Source organism: Macadamia integrifolia, chromosome 8 (assembly GCF_013358625.1).
Source record: "Macadamia integrifolia cultivar HAES 741 chromosome 8, SCU_Mint_v3, whole genome shotgun sequence".
NCBI classification, from domain to species: domain Eukaryota; kingdom Viridiplantae; phylum Streptophyta; class Magnoliopsida; order Proteales; family Proteaceae; genus Macadamia; species Macadamia integrifolia.
The window spans coordinates 4,792,960-4,819,300 of record NC_056564.1 but is presented as its reverse complement, the minus strand read 5'-3'; the positions used below and the strand labels follow the sequence as shown (position 1 = coordinate 4,819,300).

At 39.2% G+C, this 26,341-nt stretch overlaps 2 protein-coding genes across 5 annotated transcripts; one reads left to right on the top strand and one right to left on the bottom strand.

The window, feature by feature from the left end:
• The first annotated feature begins 1,636 nt into the window (after nucleotides 1–1,636).
• On the top strand, nucleotides 1,637–5,219 carry LOC122086622 (receptor-like protein kinase FERONIA). The gene has a single exon (XM_042655574.1). The coding sequence runs from the start codon at nucleotides 2,295–2,297 to the stop codon at nucleotides 4,962–4,964; it is 2,670 nt and encodes an 889-aa protein (XP_042511508.1). The 5' UTR covers nucleotides 1,637–2,294; the 3' UTR covers nucleotides 4,965–5,219.
• A 1,529-nt stretch (nucleotides 5,220–6,748) lies between these two features.
• On the bottom strand, nucleotides 6,749–25,572 carry LOC122087016 (thioredoxin H4-1). Of its 4 annotated transcripts, none has more exons than XM_042655975.1 (7): nucleotides 25,466–25,572; nucleotides 25,150–25,242; nucleotides 24,881–25,042; nucleotides 23,679–23,805; nucleotides 15,422–15,535; nucleotides 7,619–7,741; nucleotides 6,749–7,106 (listed from the first exon to the last, which is right to left on the bottom strand). In XM_042655975.1, exons 4-7 carry the CDS (start codon nucleotides 23,757–23,759, stop codon nucleotides 6,954–6,956), a joined length of 471 nt encoding a protein of 156 aa, XP_042511909.1. In that variant the 5' UTR covers nucleotides 23,760–23,805; nucleotides 24,881–25,042; nucleotides 25,150–25,242; nucleotides 25,466–25,572; the 3' UTR covers nucleotides 6,749–6,953. The 4 variants fall into 4 exon arrangements, with proteins under 4 accessions (XP_042511909.1, XP_042511908.1, XP_042511907.1 ...); XM_042655974.1 differs by having other exon boundaries at nucleotides 25,388–25,487; XM_042655973.1 differs by lacking the exon at nucleotides 25,466–25,572 and having other exon boundaries at nucleotides 25,150–25,327.
• Between the last annotated feature and the right edge of the window lie 769 nt (nucleotides 25,573–26,341).

Here is a 26,341-nt window from a genome sequence, read left to right as displayed (position 1 = left end):
AAAAAAAAAAAAAAAACTACCTATTTAGCAATAGAACTGACAAGAACATGTTCTCTCCCAGATTTCATTGAACAAGATATTTGGGATGCCGGACATTAGGGATTTTTTTTTTTATAATGAGAGACATCAGTGATTTGTTCACAATATTGTTGCAAATTGTTGATATTGATATGGATGAGATTTTTTTATTTTTATTTTGTTAATCAAGGTGTCCGAGCAAGCTTACGCACACCTCGACTAATCCTCGGAGAGACTAATGCAGCAACCCATTGCCACGGTCTCCACTTAAATCGTAAATACACAGATGGGAAATAAAACCTAAAACTGTGCACCTATCCACACAGTCTCTAATTCACCCTAATCTCCACACAATCTCTAATTCACCCTAACCATTTGAATGAGGCATATCAGTCTGGATTAGATGATTTTGTCCTCCCAAATTTTTTATACCATTTTTTATTATTATTTACCTTCAATATTTCTTTTTTTTCTTAAATCAACCCAATACTAACCAAGATGGAAATTGATAAAGTCAATCGCATACCAATTCCTAAATCTATACTAATCATGCACATGGTTTTATCGCATAATTGGTCAAATAAATTTTGTGAATAAATCACATTAAGTTCAACAAAATGAAAATGACTCAAGTGATTTAACATTCTACACAAAAAAAAAAAAAAAAAGGGATTAAACAAATAAAAAATCTAAAATAAGGATGTACGGACATGCAGAATGCATGGGAAAATTATAATTAAATTTGATTCTATCTAAACTATTCTTAATTTTATAATAGAAATACAAAGATGTAAGACTGGGTAACATTTGTCAAAGACACAAGAAAATGATGATATAACCATTTTACCTCTCGTGAAATAAAAAAAAAATTTCACATTAGAGATGCCCCAGTCTGCACTCTCATTGGTACTTATGCAATTGCCATGCAACCTCTCAACCATCGGCTCCCTTTAATAACTGAAATTACCACATCAATATTCCATACGGACACCATTGGCCTTACAATTTTAGAGTGGGTCCCAACTGGACGCGCTATGCGTGAGTGCGTGACACCCTACTGGCAATTCTACCCAACTAAGCTCCAACTGTAAATCGAGTCGTCTTGTTTAGCGGAAAAAAAACGTAAATCGGAGTCGTCTGATCCGAGGTTGTCATGCACCGCTTTTTGGACTCACCTGTCGGGTCCCACATTTCTTATTCTGATATAATACATGAGATCTGGACCGTCGTCCGTCATTCCTCATGCAATTTGGCAAGATCTTGATCTGTCACTATCAAACACCTAAGTGTCTTGCACATGGCTGGTGTCAAAGAAGCGAGTGGAAAATCCCCCACCAGCAGTAGACGACAAAGACACACCAGTGATGGGCCCCACCAAAATACGCGGCGTAATCATAGAATTCCTGCTACCAAAAAAGAAAAAGGAAATTTCCCTTCTTTAATTCCGATACTACCCCAGTGTTTTCAGAAGTAACAAAGTTTGTCATTGGGTGCTGTTCTTCAGTGGCGCACTAGTACTGATATTTATGAAAAGTTGTAGGGGTAATTCGGTCATGTGAATATACAACTAAGACGACGTAAAGGCATTAACGCCGACATCAGCAGCTCTTTTAGTTTCCGCTAAAGCTTCCGTGTTGTGGACTTTCTGGTTTTCTCTTTTCAGTTTGCTTTGAAGCAATTCTGAAGCAGTCCTCTTTAATCTCTGGAAAATTTTGGAGGATCTGTTAAAGAGTTTTTCGTCGAAATTGCTCTTCTGAAGGTATTTCTCCCAATTTGATCTCCTATTATCTCTGCATTTTGAACTTCGATAATGGCTTGAAATCTCCTTTCTCCGATCAAGTTAATGAAGGTTTTAAGTGAATTTCTTTTGCTTTCTTCCTTATTTCTGGAAAGATTGTTTCTAGCTAGCCTATACTGTAAAGCAGATAGTTTGATGAATCTGACTATCTGAGTGTTTGCTGAGATTTCTCTTTTCTCTACTCATGATGGTAAAGTTTTGTTCCTCATTTTTCGGTCCAAACCCTAGATAGGGGGGATGACCTAGATTTACTTTTGATCTCCGTATGTCCCGAGTTTCTCTCTTTCTAGCATGCACGCTGGGTCGTCTTCTTTCTCTGTTTAGGCGGATTTTGGCTATGAATCGACTTGTGGATTCTTGAGGTGAGTGTGCATTTCAGAACTCTTAACTTTCCCTGAAAAATCAGCTGTGTGTATTTCGTGATTTCGAGGGTTCTGTTGAAATTCAACTTCCTTGGATTCCCTTCTGCTTGCCATCGATGGAGAAGACCAGTAAGAGTCCTCCTGTGTCCATTGTCATCTCGTTGTTCTTCTTCTCTTTCTTATTTCGTGTGGGTTTTGCCGACAATTCATCGTATGTTCCCGCTGACAAAATCCTCTTGAGCTGTGGTGCATCCTCTGATAGTGTGGATACGGATGGTCTGAGATGGACCTCTGACATCGGTTCCAAGTTTGTGGCCGCTGGTGGTAACCCATTAGCATCCCCAGCTTCCAATCAAGATCCCTCTGTTCCTGAAGTCCCTTACATGACTGCAAGTATCTTTCACTCTGAATTCACTTACAGCTTCCCTGTTGCCTCCGGCCGGAAATTTGTCCGGCTCTATTTTTACCCAGATTCTTATTCTGGCCTCAATGCCTCCAATGCTCTCTTTACTGTCACATGTGGGCAATATACTCTACTCAAAAACTTCAGTGCTTCCCAGACCACTCAGGCTCTGAACTACGCCTTCATCGTTAAAGAATTCTCTGTTAATGAAGATGGTGAAAGATTGAACCTTACCTTCACGCCATCAAAGGCTTCCAATGCATATGCCTTCGTGAATGGGATTGAGATTGTGTCAATGCCTGACATATATAGTACTGCGAATGAAGATTTGTTTATCGTTGGTGAAGGTGCTGCATTCCCCATTGATAACAGTACTGCACTTGAGAATGTTTTTCGGCTAAATGTTGGTGGAAATGATATTTCACCGTCAGGCGATACTGGCATGTTGAGGTCTTGGTCCGATGATTCGCCATATATCTTTGGTGCATCGATTGGTGTGACTGATTCTGCAAACTCCACATCCGAAATTCAATACCAGGAAGGCATGCCTAGTTATGTTGCACCTGTGGATGTGTATGCGACTGCTAGGTCAATGGGTCCAGTTCCAAGCGTCAATTTGAATTACAATCTGACATGGATTCTCCCAGTTGACTCGGGGTTTTTCTATCTTGTGAGGCTTCATTTCTGTGAGTTCGAGCACACCAAGATTAATCAGAGGGTGTTTGACATCTTCCTCAATAATCAGACTGCACAGGGAGCGGCAGACGTGATTGCTTGGACTCAAGTGAGCGATGTTCCTGTGTATAAGGATTATGTGGTGGTCGTTCCAAAGGGGGAAGGCCAGCAGGATATGTGGCTTGCACTGCATCCTAATACAGCATCACAGCCCAATTTTTATGATGCACTCTTAAATGGGTTGGAGGTTTTTAAGGTGAATGATTCCACTGGAAACCTTGCTGGGCCTAATCCAATTCCCCCACCGGTGCAGAAAGTGATAAATCCAGGTTTGGCTACATCTTCTAGTTCAGGTGGGTCAAAGAATCAAGCTGCAGTCATTGCTGGAAGTGTTATAGGTGGTATCGCTGTTGTCTGTCTCCTTTGTTTTGTTGTGTTTGCTGTATCCCGACGCAAGAGGCAAAGGAAGGAGTCCAGTTCCAGTGATGGACCATCTGGCTGGCTTCCTCTTTCGCTCTACGGAAATTCACACTCTGCAGGATCTGCCAAGACAAACACTACAGGAAGCTATGCTTCTTCCCTTCCTTCAAACCTTTGTCGCCACTTCTCATTTGCTGAAATCAATGCTGCTACCAAAAATTTTGATGAGGTACTACTCCTCGGCGTAGGTGGTTTCGGCAAGGTCTACAAGGGTGAAATTGATGGTGGAACAACTAAGGTTGCAATCAAGCGTGGGAACCCGCTCTCCGAGCAGGGTGTACATGAATTCCAGACAGAAATTGAGATGCTTTCAAAGCTACGACACCGCCACCTGGTCTCATTGATTGGTTACTGTGAAGAGAATTGTGAAATGATCCTTGTTTATGATTACATGGCCCATGGGACACTCCGGGAGCACCTCTACAAGACCCAAAAGCCACCACTTCCATGGAAGCAAAGGCTTGAAATCTGCATTGGAGCTGCAAGGGGATTGCACTACCTCCACACCGGTGCCAAACACACTATCATCCACCGAGATGTCAAGACAACGAATATCCTCTTGGATGAGAAGTGGGTAGCAAAGGTTTCAGATTTTGGGTTGTCAAAGACAGGCCCAACATTGGATCACACGCATGTTAGCACTGTTGTAAAGGGTAGCTTTGGATATTTGGATCCGGAGTATTTCCGGCGGCAGCAGCTCACAGAGAAATCGGATGTATACTCATTCGGGGTGGTACTATTTGAGATCCTGTGTGCACGGCCGGCATTGAATCCAACACTGCCAAAGGAGCAAGTAAGCTTGGCTGAATGGGCCTTGCATTGCCAGAAGAAAGGGATCCTTGACCAGATCCTCGATCCATATCTGAAGGGAAAGATTGCGCCAGAGTGCTTCAGGAAGTTTGCGGAGACAGCAGAGAAGTGTGTGGCAGATCAGGGGATCGACCGGCCATCAATGGGTGATGTGCTGTGGAACCTTGAATTTGCATTACAGCTGCAGGAGAGCGCAGAGGAGAGTGGCGTGCTTCAGAGTGATATCGACACAGAAGAGACACCATTCAAGAAAAGCAGTGGGGGAAAGGACCCAGATGGGTATGAGAGGAACATAACGGATTCAAGTAGCAGTGGGATGACAATGAGCATTGGAGGCCGAAGCCTTGGGAGTGAAGACTCGGATGGTTTGACACCCAGTGCAGTGTTCTCACAAATAATGAACCCTAAAGGACGTTGAGGGCTCTGCCGGAAGCTGCCCAAATCTAAACAAATAGCATCTTGGTTAACTAAGTCATGTCTTTTGAATTTTTTTCACCCCCGTTCATTAACGGTAGCAAAAATCATTCCTGTTGTTTACGAAATATTTATGGTATTGGCGTTTTGTAATTTATATATACATATATTATATTGTAAACTCTGAAGAAGCTTGTTAGTGTGTTAATTTGATATTTGGAATTAGTATTGAATATTATTATTGCTCATTCAAAAGCCATATCTAGTTTAAAAGTTGGGAATGATTTTGAAGTGATTGTATTTAACGTAGAACGTGAGCACTGAGCAGTGAGCACTGGTTTTGGGAGTGGCGACCATGGCATTAAATTTTTCGTAAGGAGTCAGTAAGAGAATGGCTATGTATTTTTTGGTAAGATAATGAAAGAAGAGGGGGGAAAATATCGTAGAAAGAAAAAATTATAAACAGTGAAATTTCCCTTTGTTTGATTATCATGAACCGAATAACCACATCTGGCCTGCTACGCAGCTTTATACCTTCTCACGGCCCGTCTAGCTCAGTGGACTCGAAGCAACTTGAATCTGATTCGATCTGGAATTATATTTATAAGTTTCAAGCTAAACTATATGGAAGAGGCTCGTTGGTAGCCTTTTAACACTGGTTGCCTTCTCTTTTAAAGTTTTTTACTCTGTATGTCATCAGATTCACATATAAAAATGTTCTTGTACACTCCTTATCCTTGAATCTATTAAATGAAGAGAGAAAATTGATTATATATCTACGGATCAAGACAGTTCTCGTATATTCTCATACGTGAACCTGATCCACCCTCCGCAGATTGAACATCCCATTATAAATTGCATTAAATAATTAAAAAAAAAAAAACGACACTTTTGACTTGATTTGTAAGATATAATATAAGTAGGCTGCGTATGGATCTTTCCCCCCCCCCCCCCCCCATACTGAGAGCCCAGTTATGGGTAACCCTCTGACCTCTTTTGCCCAATTCGGACCATGTTTTTTTTTTTTTTTTTCTCATTAACATAAGAAAAAACACCAAATAAACTATGGCTCTGTACTGCGAATTTCACACTTATATGACTTATCCAGCTGTGACTGTACAGAGGGAGAGAGAAACAGAGGGGGTACGCTGGCGGGGGAAGGGAAGGGAAGGGAGAAGAGTTGCTGAGAGCGAGGAAACCGGGAGATGCAGTTGATGGACAGTGACGCCGAGAGGGGAAATGAAGGGCAAAGAGGAGGGTAAATAAAAGAATTTGTTTATATATATATTGCCCCCAGGCCGATTCGTTCCGTTCTTTTAAACCCTGAACATGATTGCTGCTTCTTGTTTCTCTTTTTTTTTTTTTTTTTGGGAAGGGGGGGGGGGGGGTGGGGTTGTGCGGGTGACAATGCTGTTTATTCCGTTTTTGTATTGCATCTTATTAAAATAGTTACAGACGATTGAAAATGAAGGGTCAAATTATCTTTCCCTCGTCATATGCAAGAGTATGAATGGTTATACTCTCTCTCTGGGCATACCATACAAGTAAATAACTGCATTTGCAACACCTTTTGAAGTAAACCCGCAGCTGCTTCACTATGGCTGGACCAATTCTTAATGCATTCATTTCAGTCCTTTCTTTTCTATACCCTTCCTTTCCAATATACCAAGGTGATTGCAACTGCCAACTCACAGATTTCGAAGCTTGAAGATTGCTTTCTTATCCATGGAGAGAAGGACTTGCTTAAAAAAATATTTCTGAACAACTAAGCTTTTGAAGAGAGAGAGAGAGAGAGAGAGAGAGTGCCTCAATTCCATCACAGGTTCTCAAAAAATTACAGGGTTCATCTCATGATTCAACTGATTTTACAAAAGAAGATATGACATACTTTAGACATGAGGGTGTGAAAATGAAAGGAGAAAAAAAAAAAAAAAACAAATTTACAAGACAAGCCATGTAGTTTATAAATACTCACAGAAAAAGCAATGAGCAATCATTTAGAACCCTGGGCTACTGAATCGGCAATGTTCATTATCTTCTTCTGTAGCTCTGGCTTGTTGGCACCCACAAGTTTGTCGACCTGCTGCCCATCTCTAAGGACGAAAAAGGTTGGAGTGGCTCGGATATCCCATGAAGAGCTGAATTCCTGCATCATTGGAGAAAACACAACATTTCCATCATAAAAGAACTTATGACATAGTCTAGAAGACAAAGCTGCTGGATGGCCCACACAACTAAATGCCTTGTGTTTGTAATATTGGTGGAGCTAATCTCTTTGGATGGTTGGGCAGACCTTCGCTCGGTCATTTATATATGGTGTTGTTAACAGAGGTCAGTGCGATCAAGCCGGCCAGGATTCCTAGACAGTGAAACAGTTGCATGAATTGGCCGTTGCCCCAAAAAGCTGACTTGAGGTGTTTCTGACCTGGACCATTTCATCAGAAGACTTCTGTCCTTGTTTTATTTGGCAATAGCCTTTCCAACTGAACCCGAAATTTTGAACATGAAAGATCTCTTGACTAAATTACGAAGAGGAAAGGTTCTTTTGAATTTGTGAAGACTACCCCTTTGCATTTACAAATCTATACTAAGTACCCAACCCAAACAACTGATGCAAATAGAGACGAAAACCAAATGGGAACTATAGGTATCACTCACAGTTAGCTCATCAACATCGACAGTTAGAAACATGAGCGTAGGGTGTTTCTCAGAAAGCTCACTGTAGAGTGGTGCAATCATTCTGCAAGGACCACACCATGACGCACTGAAGTTCACCACAACCTGTTGAACAGATAATAATCAGTTCAAATAAGGGAATTCAAGGCATTCAACCTGTTGAACAGATAATAATAAGTTCCAATAAGGAAATTCAAGCTAATAAATTTAAAGAAAAGTTAGATTAAGACTAAAAAAACATTTAAAGAAGCAAAGGTCATTAGAAAGCACAAATTTGGAATGGCAAAATAGATTCGAATATCAACAAAATAATCTAATACTAGCTTGCATTCAGCATGTACAATATTTCAGAAAGAGTAAACAGAACCAGCTTTAATAGGTGGTCCCCTCCACAGTTAGTAATTCAGCAGTTGGGAAATTGGGAAATATTCTGTACATATGCATGCAACATATACATGGAGACAGACAGATAAGCTTCTATTATTCTGGCCTGTCCTTTCCTAAGAACCACATTATTAGCGTATGATACATGTTTGCATCATTTTTCAACTAGAATTTTGCACCTTTTTTCAGTGCTGTTGAAATGGTACACAATGATGCACAATCTAGGATTTCTGTCACAAGTAATGCTTCCAAGTTAGGAGCAACTGATACTTTACACATGGGATCTTTGAGGACTGACCCCTGGTAAATAAATTGAGGGGCAGTCCTGTTTATCATAACTTATAGAGAACACTTTTCATCAAGAATCCCAATCTTTCCTTTCTTTCCAACTGCTCCAGTTAAGGCAGCATGGAGTAACTATAGTCTGCAGTTTGGTACACCTAAGATGGATGTCAATTCACTGAATCTTTTCTGGATGTAAGAAAAATATCGCTTTGCTTCATAATTTGCTAAATGAATTAGAAATATGGCAGGGTGTAACCTCAAAAAGAGAGTTCCCTCACCATCCATCGACCTAAAACACTAAGCTCCCTGACCTACATTGTAGTACATGCCTTTAGAGGAAATTTCAGTGAAATTGATAATTTCTTACAGCATGCTCTATCAATACGAGGAATTAACTACGCCCAGCTTGTCTTTTTATTTTTTATTTTTTTGATGAAAGAAATAACTTATATTAAAGAGGCACCAAAAATACAGAACGAGGCATAGAGATACCAGCCAAGTCAGCAATAAAGAAAGGAGATAAAAAGTCGGGAGGATTAACATCCCAAAAGTGAGAAGCACGACTATGAGTTCCAAAATTAGCAAGCGAGTCTGCAACAGTGTTCCCTTGCTGAAAGGTGTGCTTAAAATAGATCTGAGGGAAAGATCCGATAAGGTGAGACAGTCATCAATGATGTGAGCTATCCTCCAAGGAGAGACAGTAGAAGTCCGCTTGAGGAGATTGAAGATCATTAAATTATCACTCTCCAAAATGATATGGCTGAAACCTCTGTCAAAAGCAAGTTGAAGAGCTCACCAAACTGCAAGAGCTTCAGCAATATAAGCAAAGGTGATTCCGACAGATTCTGCAAAACTACAAATGAATAGACCATGATCGTCACGAACAACTCCTCCAATCCCTGCTAAGCCAGGACAGCCAAGAGACGATCCATCAACATTGATTTTAGTGTATCCTATTGGAGGAAATTCCCATTTGACATTAATGACAGATGGAGAAACCGCGATAGTATTGGGTGATGAGCAATAATCTCGAGTGAATTGGAGGCAACATAAAACCAGTGAGTTGACAGAATGAGAAGTTTGTCTAAAAACAAAGTCCAAGTATGCCAACCAGATTTGCCAAACTACTCCTGCCATGAGCGCAAGATGCCATTTCTTCAGTTGTTTTGAAGTTCGTAGAGCAATGATCACAGATATCCAGTCTTGAATGGAAGAATGTGTCAAACTGAGAAAACCAAATCCAACAGAATTCCAAATCATGGAGGAGTAAGTACAAGTGAGAAACAAATGATCATGATCCATATGATCCATCCAGCAAAAGGGGCATTGAGTGTTAAGGTGAAAACCTCTCTGATTGAGAAGCTCAGGAATAGGGGATTTTCCAAGAAGAACCTTCCATAAATGCATTTTGACTTTTGGTGCAATGGATATATGCCAAATCCTTTGCCATATAGGGTTAACATTAGAATCTTGATGATGTAGAGTCAATCTGTATGCAGAGGATACAGTGAATATGCCTGTTGAAGTTGGAGACCAAATCATGATATCCCCACCATTAGCATAAGGGTTGGGAATGAAGAGAATATTAAGGGCAACATCTAGAGGCCACCATGCACAGACCGTATCGGCTTTCCACTCCTCGCTAACAGGATCTATGAAATCAGCCACTGTAGAGGGGGTATCTGCAGGTAAAGGGAAAGGAGCTGATGCGGGAGACATGTTGGGAATCCATGGATCGAGCCAAGGATCAACAGAATGCCAATGTCCAATGCGAATGAACAATCCTTTAATAAGGAGTTCCCTTCCAAAAATAATAGACTTCCAACCCCAAGAAAGGAACAAGTTGGAAAATACCTGGCTTTCATAAATCTTCCCCATAAAGAAGACGAAGGATTGAGGAGCTGCCATGCTTTCTTTGCAAGAAGAGCTTGATTCATTTGAGCAAATGATTTTAAATTTAGACCCCCAGATTTCTTGGAACGATAGATCTTAGTCCAGCTAATAGTGGGAACCAATTTCCTTTCTCCATCCGACCAAAAGAATCCTCTACAAGTGGAATCAAGAGAATTCAGCACTGAAGTGGGGAGTTTGAAACAGGACATATAATGTATTGGTAGTGCCGAAAGGGTGGATTGGATCAACACTTGCTTGCCTGCTGAACTTAGGAATTTTGTTTTCCAATGGGATAGGCGAGAGTTGACTCGATGAAATAAGTCGTGGCATTGTGTCAATGGCCGTGGTGGAATGAATCTGAAATCGCTCAAAGATCATTCTTTGTAATCCTGAAGAAACATTTGGGCTAAACTGTGCTCTAGTTTTGTTAAGGTTCAGAGCTTGACCTGACAAAGAACAATACTCATTCAAAATGGATTGAAAGGTTCGGATTTCTTGACATGTGGCACGACCAAAAAGAATTAAATCATCTGCAAATGCCATATGAAAAATAGGATCCCCAAGACGTGAAGGTCGTATACAATGAATCCTTCTTTGATGGAGGGTCACTGAAAGATGAGCAGATAAAACTTCAGCACACAGAATAAAAAGATATGAAGATAATGGGTCTCCTTGGCGCAATCCTCTTGTAGGTCGAAAAAATTGCAACGGCGACCCATTGAGAAGAATGGAAAGCGTAGTTGATTCCACACAGAACATAATAAGATTGATCCAATGAGAGTCAAAGCCAAAATTGGTCAGAGCAGAACGAATAAAACTCCACTCAAGACTGTCATAGGCTTTGCTCATATCAAACTTAATGGACATATATCCAAAACGACCCCTTCACTTCTTCTTCATACAGTGCAACATCTCATGACCAATTAGAATATTATCATGAATATTTCGGCCTTTGATAAAACCCTTTTGGTAATAGGAAACCAGCTTATGGAGCAAAGGACGGAGCCTATTCACCTGATACGAGATATAATTTTGTTGGCAAAGTTACAGAGACTAATTGGTCTATACTCTGAGATGGCCGTAGGAAATTCAACTTTTGGAATCAAAGAAATATATGTATGATTGATAGTCCTTGAAAAACTGCCTGTAAGGAAAAAAATTTGGACAAAGGAAACGACATCCACAGAGATTATAGGCCATATCTTGTGAAAAAAAATGCCGGAGAAACCATCTGGACCGAGAGCTTTCAGCCCAGGCATTCTCATCACTGTGCGCCTAATTTCATCCTCCGTAACATGAGCAAGAAGTTGCATGTTATCCGCATTTGAAACTCTTCCACGAATTGGAGCAAAATAATTATCATCGGGTAGTGGATTTGATGATGTATAAAGATCCTGAAAATAACTTTGGAATGCAGCCCCAATATGTGCACGATCAGTGAGGTTTAACCCATTGTAATTAAGAGTGGAAATATTAGCTCAAGCTCGTCGGCGCATCGTTGTAAGATGAGAAAACCTGGTGTTGGTGTCTCCTTCTCTTGTCCAGTTTATTCGAGACTTTTGTTCCCATAATTTTTCAATTTGAATAATGAGATTCTTAACCTGGGCTGAAGCCTGCTTTTCATTAATGCCCCAATTAAGATCCCTGCTGTCAAATGGAACTTCTTGAAGGGATGCTAGATGTCGTTTGCATTCAGCTAACTTGGTATTAAGATTGCCCACCACTTCTTTGTTCCACCGATTCAACTTTCCCTATAAGGCATGCAATTTGGAGCTAAGAACATAGGAATGAGACCCATGTACATAATGAGTCCAAGAATTCTTCACCACTCCCAGGAAAGAAGGTTCTAAGACCCAGAAGGACTCAAAACGAAAAGGCCGTGGGGAGCGATGCACATGTGGAAGAGTAGAAAGAACCAGTGCCTTGTGATCTGAGCACATAACATTAATGTGAGTAATCTTGGCATATGGATATCTTTCCATCCAACTGGCTAAAGATAAAGCCCAGTCCAGGCGTTCCTCAATGCGATGAGAACCATAACGTCGATTATCCCAAGTGTATGCTGGTCCTGAGAAGGGGATATCCAATAAGGCTTCAGAAGAGACAAAACTTTGAAATGGTTGAAGCTGAGAGACAGTAAGAGCACGACCTCTGCGCTTCTCAAATGGAAAAAGGGAATTCCAGTCCCCAATAAGTAACCAGGGTCTGTCAATAAACTGGGATAAATGTTGGAGGTAGGGGTGTCAATTCCTAAACCGAACCGGTAAAACCGGCCGGACCGAACCGATAACAACCCGGACCGAACCGAACCGAAGCCTTATTGGTTCCGTTCGGTTTCGAGTATTGTAACCCCAAAACCAAACCGAACAGCACCGAAAACCGGATGAACCCGAAACCAAACCGAAACCGGCTCAAAACCCGGACCGAAACCGAAACCAAACCGGTAAGAAACCGAAACACTCCAAAATTCATTAAAAAAATTAAAATTTGAATAGTTTTGTATACATTTGTATGGAAAATCGAATTCAAACTAGACCAAAAATCAAAACCAACCCGGTTACAAATCAATTTAAGAAATCGAAGTTCAACAATTCATCATTTGGTTGTTTCCTAATGGCTCCATACCGGTTTAAAAAACCGATCCAAACCGAAATGAACCTAATAAATCCAAACCGGTACCAACCCGAACCCAAACCGCACCGAAACCGACACCGGACCGAAACCGATAAATCCTTATTGGGTCGGTTTTGGTCACTTCCAAACTCACACCGAAACCGGTGGAACCGGACCAAAACCGCACCGACCCGGACCGTTGACACCCCTAGTTGGAGGGACGTCCATTGATCGCGTCTCAACGGAACGTAGGCACTCAGATAAACCAAAGATAAGAGGAAAGAAGATCCATCCGGCAATGATATGTTAGAATGGATACACCAGTTGCTAGACCATAGAACTTGGAGATGAACAGAGCTTTTCCAGCATAATAACAGACCTCCTGCTCTACTAACAGCAGGAAAATGGGTAAAAAAATGAAAACCACAACGTCTGGAGAAAGCAAGGAAATTAGAAGTACCTAGCTTTGTTTCAGAAATGAAAAGCACATCCGGTCGATGTATTCGTGAAAGAGAACAGAGCTCCCTCCGGGTCGATGATCGACAATCCTCGACAATTGAGCGCAAGAAGAATCATCGTCAGTTCATAGAAACTGAAAAATATCTGTAAGCATCAAAGCCAATCCAAGAATATAGAACACCGGAGCTGAAGAACGGTGCCCTTGCTTGGTGCGTGATGGAACTCACTTGAAACTGGGATGCCAATGCATGCTACACAAATGTAGTAAAGAAAGTGCATGCAGCCAATAGGAGAGAATGGTGGGAAATCGAGGAGCGCATGCAAATGCCTTGAAAAGACGAATAAAAAAAAAAAACCACGCTAATTAAGAGAGTATAACTTTCCGGTGGACGGAAAAGTGACCAGAAGTTTCATTCAATGTAGCCATGAAGACCAAAAGACGAGAGAGACACCGTGGTCCAAGAAGAGAATGAAAGATAAAGCAAGAGATGGGAACATCGTCGGTAGTAAACACCCACACCAAGGATACAAAAACCCTCACTACTAAAGAGAAACACAACCAGAAGGACGGTAGAAGATCGCCACAGAGGAGCGAAAGCACTCAAACGACTTCCCTCACTCACTCTCTCACTCTCTCACTAAACTCCTCTCTCTCTACGCCCAGGTTGTCATAATAGCTTTTATTGAAGCAGGGTAAGTGTGTTTCTCCTTTTAGAAGTAACCTTATTTTTATTTTCTAAACAACGAAAGTCTCCTTTTTGAGAGTTCCACAACTAGATCTAGTTGATTAAATTACTTCATTCTGTGTAAATATTTTAATCTGTTTGTTCAACCAATATAAACAATTCACTTTGCCTAGCATGTTATAATAACTTCCAATGAACCTTCTTTTCCTTCTTCTAGGATGGTTATGATCATGTGGTCAACGCTTGAGTTAGGTTACATCCACCAAAGATGTTTCTATATCTAGTAAGCGCGAAACAATTATAGAAGGGGAAAATAACAGGAACAGATCATAGGAAGTTAATATGATTTGCTGGATGACACATGTGGAGCACATGGAGTGAGCAATGCCAGGGAAGGAAGATTCTGTCTCAATGCAGAAACTCATCCAATGTATGATTCAGTGCGACTTAGATCAACTAAAAACGAGCTTTGCTCGGTTGGCTTCATTGGGTAGCTTGCATGATGCATGTGGAAACAAAATATGAAAGAAGAATTTGTTGAGGGAATATGCCATGGTGCCTGGTGCAATTAGGTGAACTCATCACTCGCTAGACCATATAGCACATCCAGAAGCCTGATCCATGAATTTATTTCTCAATTGATAGCTTGACTGACATTCGCGTTTAGAATTTTGGATATAGATCAGAAAGAATCTGACAGTAACCTCTAGCTCAAGACCCAATAAGTCCAATGTTTTGCTCCCTTCCGGGACACATTCAAGTTTATAATGTTTCAGATATTGATTAAGGGATAAGCTTTAATCGCCTACTATTAGAATCCGAGCGCTTGTGAACCTTAGAATCCGACCCTTACCAGCATCTCTAGATTCTAATTCTTGAGGTGGGGAATAGATAAGATTTGAATCGAGTGGGTTATGCCTAAAGGCAAGAAGGCGCCCCGTTATCCATCATTACAAGTCTCAGTTAGTCATACTCTGGTACGCCTACATGGAAGTAAGTTTGACAACATAACCAAGCTAGATGATAAGCCACATGTTTGCAGATAATTGCCACATAGCCCGTCCATTAAGCAGCTAGAAGAAGAGGACCAGCACGAGCTTCCTGAAATTAGAAGGGCAGGTCCCCAAAACTCATGAAACCATCAGCAAGTCAAAATTTCCATGACTTACTGCCAAATAGTGATTAAACAACCTACCCTCACAGGTTCACACTGCTGAACAAAACCTCTTTAAGGGATCTAAAAACCCTCCAAAAACGGCACCATTGATTATAATGCTACTATCACCGTATATCCCATAACTCCAAGGGTTGACAAATTTGCTCACATAAGAAAGATAGTTCTCGGTTCATTTGACAAATCACAGATGCTGTGGATTGGGTACCATGACATTTGAGCCCATGATACATTTAATATGGTATCACATGCTTCACAGCCAAAAAAGGGGTAGTAGTATTGAAAACTTACAAACTTGCCATCCTTATTTGCTTCTGATATCTTTTCATCCCAACCTTCTTTGGTAGTTATAAGATGTACATTTCCACTAGCAAAGTTTACAGCATGATCTGAATCATCTTGGTCCTGAAGTTTGCAAGTAGTAATGTTACACCCCCATAAAAAATGGTGCAGCAAAGTAAGAAACAAGTACAAGTACTATAATAAATTAGCCAAATTTTGCACCACTTCAGAACATAGTTAAGAAAGAGAAGGTGGGGGGGGGGGGGGAAACAAAGCAAATCGTCTGTGCAAACAAAATTAATATCACATAGTCAGAGCATACCAGGAAAGGAAAATGTAAAGGTGTAACCTGTGGGTCTAATTTTACAGATTATCTTTTTTTCCACTAATTTTTTTAACAATTTATAGGCCACCAAACAAAAACTATTCAATCAATATCAGTAGCCTCATTGCAACACCCTATCATTTTAATGCCAGCAAGACAAACCACCTTGTTCCTGGCACGAATAGGTGAAGATAATCAGAGGGAAAAAATGTGAAGAGATAGGACACTTAAGAAAATGAAAGATGGATTTCTTTCTCTGATGTGAACTGTACAATCATCCTCAAGAGATATATCTGAACCTATTGACTGGAGAGCAAAGTGGTCCGATGCCCATAACACATTTTGGGCATCTAAGCCTATATAAAAGTGGAATGATCTATGGTTATGAAAGGGATATGGAAGCATGCTATTAAAGTGGAAAGTCATTGAAAATGCACTTGCATTCCCCCAGTGAGTCAATGTATTTTAATTTGTTTTTGTTCCAATGATTTTTCGTCTTTCTTTATTTTCTCAAGAAAAGAAGTTCACATTATATTATTTATCACCAACTTAGTACATGCTGTTTTCTGAAACATATCAGAGTTGAGCAAATTTCACTATTTTCTCTATACTATACAATCACAACATTCCTCTTTCAGTATGTCTATTTTGTATAATTCCTTAATTCCCAGCCCAAAAATAAAAGTTAGTCCTCACTCAACTAAATTAAACTAATCCATTTCCTAACTAAACGGTGATGCCAATAAATCACAAATGTGGGCTTATTTTAATGGAAATAAGTCTTGGGTTGGGTTCTATACATGTTGGGCCTTTAATCGAATGGGTTTTCTTCATAATGGGCCACTTTAATGAGCCTAAAACATGGGTAGGAGGTTGGAATACGGGATTTATTTTACTAGTTTAATTTGAGTGTTTTTTTTTTCATAAAGTAATTATTATTTACTTGGTTGTTAAGGATATGATAGTCTATTTCCTGAATAGAACTCCTATTCCTATTTTGGATAGAGTTTTATCATGTGGGACACCTATTCTAACTAGTTAAGATAGAGTTTTGTTAACAAGGGATATCTATTCTTAGAGGTCCATTTGATATCCAAAAACTGCCCAGCGACATTCGGACAGGTGGGTAATGTTGGGGTAAATTATGGATAGATTGTTTTCTTTCTTATTTCAAGTACATTTTCCTTTCCTATTGTAGGTACACCTTTAGTTTCTATTTATAGGTTGTAAGGCCATAAAGCCTCCATAGTTTTATCAATTAAAGAAAGCTTTGATTCCTCAAGTTCTGTGGTGAATCAGAATTTTCTTGTGGTGATTCAACAGGTGGGTGTGTGGTGATTCCCAGGTCATATCCTCATTCTTTTCTAAGTTGATGAAATTTAGGTCAGCATTTGTACTTTCCATTCTTACGCCCACATCTGTGATTTATCTACATCAAAGGGGGTCAGCTATATGGACCCTGTTTCACCACTCAAATCTGTTCAAAGCCATTAAAAAATTCCTCCCTATAGCTTTGGATTATTTCAATAACATGTCTGAAGACAATGACGGACCTCAAGATTTAAAGTTGCTTATATTATTTGGGTAGAGGTTTCTAAAATCTAAACGGTCCATTTAGGAAGCATTACCTACACATCCACTCCCCAACCCCGCCCCACCCCACCCCAACCCAAAATAAAATTCTGCCACGTGTAGGCCAAGGAAGTGTTCCTGCATCAATTCCCCCAATGCTGTGAAAAACTCGCTCACGTGTTCTGTAGAACTGTGGAGATAAAAGCATATAAACGGGGGTTATCTGCTCCTTTTCTGCAACTCAAACAAAATCCAATATATGAATCTTTGGGGTTGCATCCACTTCTGGAAAATTGAGGGGAAGAATGAATTTCACTTCATTGGCTTCCAATATTACTTGATCCACAATCTTCTCGTCTTTTGTTGCCCTTATTAGTTGTTCTTGTTTAGGCTGATTGTCGTTGTTTCTGCTTTTAGCTTCGATCAAACACCTTGTGTAGATGAGAAGGTTTTAACTTCTAAGATGCACACACTGCTATCACAATTAACCACACCCTGTCGAGCTTCCAACCACCGATGACCAACTCTGATGATGTGTTTAAAATAATCGGACACCTCACAACAAGCATCATCAAAATATGGAGAAATTGATATTTCAACAAAAACATCATCTTCCGATCAAATGATAATTTCATTCATCTTTTATAATATCTCCACCATGGACCGCAAGAAAGATTTGTCATTTTGCCCTTCATAAATGAATAAAATTACAAGCTTTCCACTGGGCAAGTGAACTCTAGTCTGAAGCACAAAGGAATCCATGCTAGGTTTGCTTTGATACAATTTCAAGCAATCCCGGGTTCCAAAAATCCTGTTTAGGTTCACTATGGACACACCCAACTGTGCAATAGCCAAAAGCAGGTAGCAAATGGCAATTTTGAGTTAACTCCAAGTTTGCAAAGGAGAGGTAGACAAGGATATAGTATTTATTAAGTGAGGGTAGACTTGGAAGCAAAACAAAACAAAGGGCAGATAATAGGGGAGGGCATTAATGGAAAGAGAATAAAATAAGAAACAAACAAATCATAGGGAAAGGGGATGTAACCTTTCGAACGAAAAGAGGATAGAATAGGACAAAACTAAAAGAACTAAACATAATCAAAAGAGAAAGGGATGGTTAACATGGGAAAACAAAATATAAAGGGAAATGAAGAACAACCAGGAGGTAGTCTTCAACCTACGAACATGAAAAACCAGCGATGGGAGGTCCTCTTGTGGTCGAACCAAACACCCATCTAGGACTCCAAATCCCTTGAGAATCTAGGAATAAACTAGGAATCCCCAGTCCTATTGATTCAAGACCACATCAATCCCAACTCCAAAGTTATATATATATATATATATAAAAAAAAAAGGGGGGGGGGGCAACTCAGTGCATGAGGCTCCCGCTACTGCAGGGTCTGGGAGGGGCAAATGTACACAGCCTTACCCTCTGCTTCGCATGACTGTTTCCAAGTTATGAACCAATGACCTACATGTTGGAAACTTAACCATTGCACCACAGGCTCGCCCACTTCCAAGTCCCAACTCCCAAGTAGTATATTAAAAATAAAAATTTGAGAAAAAATCAAGCGGGAAATCAAGAACAAGGTTTGAGGCTCTGATTACATCAATCAACTGAAAGCAAATGTCAATCCCAACTCAACCAGATGAGTCGTTACTAGTACAAGGATTATCTCCTTAAGTTTAGATCCAATACGATGAGAATCAAATGAATCGAATTCATGGTTGAGGCTGCGGAAAACATAGAGGAAGGGGGGGAATAAGTAAGAAGAATAAATGAGCGAACAAGGAAGCAATGAGCTTACCAAAAAGGAAGGGAAACTTATATCGATTGGGGGGGGGGGAGGGAAAGAAGAAAGGAAACAGAGCCACAACTACTCATGCCACATAGGAAACTTCTTCTAAACAAACTCTATCCATTATTAAAATCTATCCAATGTTGTAATTTTCGGGAAAACTGACACGAGCCACCTTTATTTATAATAATAGAAGACAAAAGAGTACAAGCATAGTTTTGCCCTAAGGACATCTATCCTAATACCCAAATTACAATACTCGCCCTCAAGTTGGTGCATGGATATCACACATGCCCAACTTGCACAAAATTGGATGAAAAACCTTACTACTAAGACCTTTTGTAAAGACTCCTGCTAACTAATCGTCAAACATAACAAAAGGAATACAAATAAGACCCTACTACAGTTTCTCCTTCATAAAATGTTGATCAATCTCCACATGTTTCGTGAAATCATGCTGAACTAGATTACGAGCAATACTGATAGCTTATTTATTATCGCACTATAACATCATTGGCACCTAAATAGGCACACCCAGATCATAAAGACGACCCTGAAGCCATAATAGCTCACAAATACCATGCACCATGGCTCTAAACTCAGCCTTTGCGCTAGACCTTACAGCCACACATTGTTTCTTACTACGCTAGCTGATGAGATTGCAACTATCAAAAGTATAGTAACCTGATGTGTGACCCTCTAGTGAACCAGCCCAATCTGCATCTCTGAATACCTCCACACGCATGTGATTATGAGGCAAAAAAAGAATACCTATCCTTGGAGCTGACTTCCAGTACCGTAAAATGCAGAACACTGCCTCCATGTGATAAGAATATGGATCATGCATGTCCTGGCTCACCAAACTAATAATATAGGGTATATCTGGTCGAGTATGGGATAGATAAATAAGTTATCCAACAAACCGTTGGTATCTACCTTTATCAACAGGCTCACCATCTTTACTTTTGAGATGAGCATTAGCCTCAAGAGGGGTGTCAACAAGCCTACACCCAAACATCCCAGTCTCTGAAAGAAGATCTAGAGTATACTTCCATTGAGTGAGAAATATACACCTAGTAAATCAAGTGACTTCAATACTTACGAAGTACCGCAACTTGCCTAGATATTTAATCTCAAACTCCTTGCCCAAATAGTCCTTCAGTTTAGCTATTTCAGTAGGATCACTCCCAATGACAACAATATCGTCAACATATACTATGAGGATAGTAATATGATCATCAACATGCTTGATAAACAAAGTGCGATCATAATTACTTTGTTTATATCCCATTGACACCGTAGCCTTGTGAAAACGACCAAACCAGGCTCTAAAAGTTTGTTTCAACCCATACAATGCACGTTTTAGTTTGCACAGTTTCCCTCAAGTCTCCATGCAAGAAAAACCAGGAGAGATATCCATGTAAACTTCCTCTTCAAGCTCACCACGGAGGAATCATCATTGACATCAAGTTATAACTTCCATCCTGAGTTAACTACACAGGAAACAATAACTCGGATAGTAGCAACCAAGGCAAAAGTCTCTTGGTAATCAATACCATAAATCTAAGTAAATCCTCTGGCAACCAATCTGACTTTATACCTATCTACCATTCCATCAGCCTTTTGTTTAACAATAAACACCCACTTGAACAAGTTTCTTATGTGGTGGAAGGGGTACCAAATCCCACGTCATTCTTCCCAAGTGCCCTCATTTCCTTATACATAGCATTTTCCCATCATGGATCTGCAAAAGCTCATGCCAATTTTGAGGAATAGAAACATAGGACAAAGAAGACACAAAGACCTGATAAGAAGGAGATAAGGAATTGGATGACACGACATGGGATACAGAATGTTGTGTGCAAGTCCTACTTCCCTCACGAACAACAATAGGTAAATCAAGAAAACGATCATTGACACTAGGAGGGAAGAAATTACCTGACAGAGTGTTGGAAATTGGATCAAGTGTATTTAATAAAAATAAAGATTCTTACAAATAGAAACTTTTTTTTTTTTTTTTTTTGAGAATACAAATAGAAACTATTATTAAGCTAGGAAACTAACTCAACAAGGAAACTAAGCAAGGACTTTTACTACGTAATCTATCTTTACCAAATAAAACAAAACAAAATAGAAGATTGCAGTATCATACTAATAAAGAAAAAATTCATCCAAAAATAATAATAATAATAAAGAAATATATATATAACGTATCCCACTAGACCAGATTGATGGGGCGGAATGTTGGGCGGTTAGGAAGTGTCATATAGATGTGTAGTAAAGATGAGGATGTTGAGATAGATGTGCGGCAAAACTAGGAAAGATAAAGTAAAGAATGACCATATTAGAGTTGATTTGGAAGTTGTCCCAATTCATGATAAGCGTTGTTTGAGGTGGCATGGGCATGTTCAACGAAGGCCTTGGGATGCTCCAATGAGGAGTGATTTGATTCAGATTAAAGAACTAAAAGAGCTAGGGACAGACCTAAAATGAACTTAGTGAGGAAAGACATACATAGTTTAGGTCTTGTCCAAGGTATGACCTCGAATTGAGCTGACTGGACTCTGGAGGTGGGTTGTTGTTGTTGAGTTCATTTCCTTTTACTTTTTCTATTCTTTTTCTCTTTACACAGATCCATGTAGCCGGCCCCATTTAGTAGGGATAAGGCTGAGTTGTTGTTGTTGTCGTATCCTACTAGACCAAATCCCGATCAGGACTCCCAAATAGGTTTGGCCCGGCCCAAGGGAGTGCTCTTGGATCACCAATCCAAACCATATCCTCTTTATCCGCAGTTGAAATTGCCACATAATCTATCCATGTGACTCAAAATGGACCATTTGGGAAGTCACTCCAAAACAAGGCCATGTAAAGGCAATTCCCTATTTTAAAAGGAAAATTTTACATTATTGACCAAGCCCCCACACCCCAGTTTGTCCTCGATTAAGTGCCAAAGATCAACTTAGGTGGTCCATAAAAAGTTCATTAATCCTTTTCTTTTTTTTTGTTTTTAATAAAGATACGTATGTCTAGTAATTTAAAGAAAAAGGAATCTATAAGTTAGAGTTCTTCTATTTATGTCAATTGATTATCTTTATACGAAGCAATTTTCGGTGGAATATTCTAATTTCTTGCTCGACATTGTTTAAATTGAATCATTGTCTATTTCGAGGATAAGAATGATGACTATTTGGTATTATGTGATGACTAATTACAAAGACACAAAAATAGCAACAATAAAAAAAATTACTAAAATTTATGTCTTGTTAATTATAGAAAACAAATAGTATAAGTGTTAATGAGGCTTTTTTTCTAATCTAGTATTGTTTCAAGGAGAACAAAACGCCATAAAAGTTTCCGAGATAAAAATTAAATTTCTATATCATGGCTGGTGATGAAAATAAACATAACGGATGGGATATTGTAATAATAACATAAAGGTATACTATATGGGAAACAATGCATTTTGTCCCATATATTGTGTATAAGACGGTTCCATTTGGGAAACATGCATGCATGCTTATGTTCAGACTTCAAATATGTTGATCACTCCATGCTGCCACCAACGCCCATACCTAGCTATTGATTTTCAAAATAGGGAGCCACTCTGAAATAATTACAAAATTACAATACTTCGGGTCAGCTTAATGTCAGTGTCTCACAAACTCATCCCCTCCATGGAACAAAACCCCACATTGGCCAACTGGGGGGTCTTGGGGCTTATAAGCAGGAAAGGGAATCCCACCCCCCTATGGGTGCATCTTTTGAGGTGTGGACTGGACCGGTGACATTAAGCCAAGAATGAGAATTCATACAGTCCCACAAAAGGCCATTAGCCATCAGGATTTGAAAACGGGTCTAAGGACTAAATATAGAAAAGTTCTCACCCATCTACACAAGGATGAAAACAAGCATCAGCATCATTTTGGGGTGGAAATTGTGAGCCGTGGTAGTAAGGGCAAGGTTTTACGTTTGTAGCACAGAAGGGAAGGATTTAACCTTAGGATCATTGAAGAACCAAATTAGTTTGGTGGTCAATGATAACTAATTAGTCCACCCAGTCAGGTTAGACTCTTAATATGGAGAAAAAACACTCAACATTTATCCTGGAGAATAGATAAAACAAATAAATAAATTGCTTGAGGATGAGGGTAGCAGATTGGATGCAGAAGTGCCATATAAAAAGAAAGCTACTTAGATGAGGATGGTGGAGTGGATGCAGAGAAAAACTCACATGGGGCAGTAGTTTTGAGGTTCAAGAGAGAATACTTGCTCTCTAATGCACTAACAGAGAAGAAACATGACCAAGAAAACGATGAGAATATGAAGTATACTCAGTCAATCATCCAAGATCGATTATGAACCTGGGGGAGAACTAGTTAAAGCTACCTACAGATCCATCAACAATTAGGACTGTAGACTCATCAGACAATACAATCTGGAAACGGTCATAACTATAAGGACGAAAGAGAACCGATGATAAAGAAATTTTTTTTGGGTTGTGTTGATGTCCATTATCAAAGACAATTTAAGTTTTTTGAGCTACTGCATGCAATACATTTTAAAGACTCACCCTATTCGTGCAAATTCCCATGGAAGATTGGAGAACATGCAATATGTTTGAAAGACTCACCCTAGCCACACAATTTCCCATTGGAGTTTGGAGTACTGGTTCCCCTTGATAGGAATCCTGCAGTACCCTGAAATTATAGAACGCATCTTATTAGCAATAGAAATTTACAACAGGAACAGAAAGTCCATATCTCTAAAAATATTAAAATAAAAAAGGGAACGAAATGCACATACGGAAAGGGGAGGTAGAACCAAAGATCAACATGATTACTGGAAAACTCTGACACATTTCCAACTAAAGCTTTAGCCATGAATCAAGCAATACAAAATCTAAAGGTAGAATTTTCCTTTTTATTTTTTTATTTTTTTTCTTGGGTAGAGGTTGTTACTCCCTAACAACAGAAAGGAAAATTTATTTTTACAAATATGGGGACTGGGAAGCTCAATTTCCTAAACTCCAACAACCATCACAAACATCATAGACTATCCATATTGATCCTTGCTAAAATGTAAAAGACAAATTCCACTTTATTCCGGTAATCTGCACGTCAAATATTCACAGTGACTCCATACGTATGTGTGAGTGTGGTTATGTTTGTAATAACAGCCATGTAGTCTTCTGGGTGTCCAGCTGAGAAGTGTAATAAATAAATTTAAAAAAAAAAAAAAAAAGGAAGTCTGCCTCCCAAACCATATTTTTTGGAATATGCAAAGCACCGATCAAAACAAATTGTAGTAGAACTATCCATCTGAGATTAATACTTAGACAATCAAAATACTTTCAAACCAAGGCATTGAGATAATTTAACTGACCCACTTGAAAACAACTCAACTTTGTGGCACATACCCAAAACTTGCATAAGCTGGAAGAAAACATCCTACAGAATGATCTTGAACAAGAAACAAATGAATTGGAAGGAAGTAAAATAAATAATAAAATAACAAAAGATCTATGACCTCCAATTATGAGGTGGAGGGTTCAATCCTTGCAAACCCAACTCGAGAATTACATGGAAATGGAATATTTGAAAATCTCATAGAGAAAAATGCGACGGACCGAACCCAAAATAGGTAGGAGAGGAGGGGTGGAAGGAACAAGCAAAAGCAAGTCTTTAAAGCCATCCCGACTGAAAGATTTAGAACGCGTATAATTTTCAAGGCTCAAGAACTAAATACCACAACAGTGAAGCAGTCCAACATTACCTTCAAACTTTAGTAGCTTTCGGAAACCCTTCTTAACCTACACACGCAGGCGAGAACCCAAATGAGATCACGCGGCGTTAATTATATCTTAATTCTCACCAATTCGACCAAACACCCCTAACCGGACAAAGGCTTCCGCGAACAATAGGAAATTCAATTGAGCTGATAAAAACAAAAAAAAAGGAAAAATTAAAACAGATTAGCATATCATCAAACGACGCAATTGCAGACTCAAGCAATTCTTATGAATTAACCCAAAAAAAAATCACCTGCAACAGGACTCCAACTCGCTTAAATTCGGTCTATTCGTCAACTTATCATTTGCGATTCGAAATTCTAACTGGATTTCCTGACCATAAGTCCTGCGAACGAGATAATTCGACGCAAACAAAAAAAAAAAAAAAAAAAACAGAAACCCTAAAATGAATAAAGTGGAAGCTTCTATGTGTAATCCAAAAGAAGAGAATGTGAAAGGAATAAAAAAATATATAATGAGGAGAAAATTACTAGACAACTTGAAATAAAGATTTGAAACAAACAGGGAAAATCAAATGCGTCCATTGGTTTAATTAATTCTGCTTAAACCTTTCATAAAACGATGCAATTACGTAATAAAGATGGCGGGGAATTAACAGAACAATCAATCAACCAACCAACTGTTTTCTGTCAAATCTTTAGATAAACAAAACCTTTCCAGACAAAAACAAAAAAAGAAAAATAAAAAGAAAATTGTGCATTCATAATGCGTGCCTTTTGCATGTTAAAATACTTCAATGCCCCTGCTCCTAAACATGAATACATGATTACTAAACTAGCCCTTTGGGTAATAAAAATACTATTAAAGTACAACTTTTTTTTTTGTATTCAATTAATTCATTTTTTTCTCCCAAATGGACCATTTTTTTAAGGGGCCAGTGACTTGTATAGGTCAGTTGTAAACCCCAAAACTAAGGACCATTAACCCTTTCTTTGCCCAAACGTGCAAGCAGACAAGTGATATTTGTGCTCTCTATTTAACTCTATTATTCTAGTTTTGTTAATATAATAAATATATATATATATAGATATATATGTTATCTATAGCTTTTTGGCTCTATCCAACTCAAACCAAATTAAATCTAAATAGGAGATGAGTTTTCTATCTCAATGGCATGCAATAAAGTAGTTGGGCATTTTGTAAGTCTCATAAATGTCGTTGGTTCAAGTATATTAGTAATTTGTAATAAGCGTGATCCAATGACCCCCTTGTTGGTCCATCGTAGGTCCCTATCTGGCCGTAGGGGTGGGTCTTGCACAAAAAATAAATAAATAAAAACATATGAATCTAAACCCCCATCAAAAAATTGTCATATTCATAAGGTCAATGTTTCATAAGTGAATATAAGAATACCTTTGTTTTATTTGGCCACCATGATATAAGATGAAAAAACTTGGTGGGTAAACTAAAAAAATCCGATGACC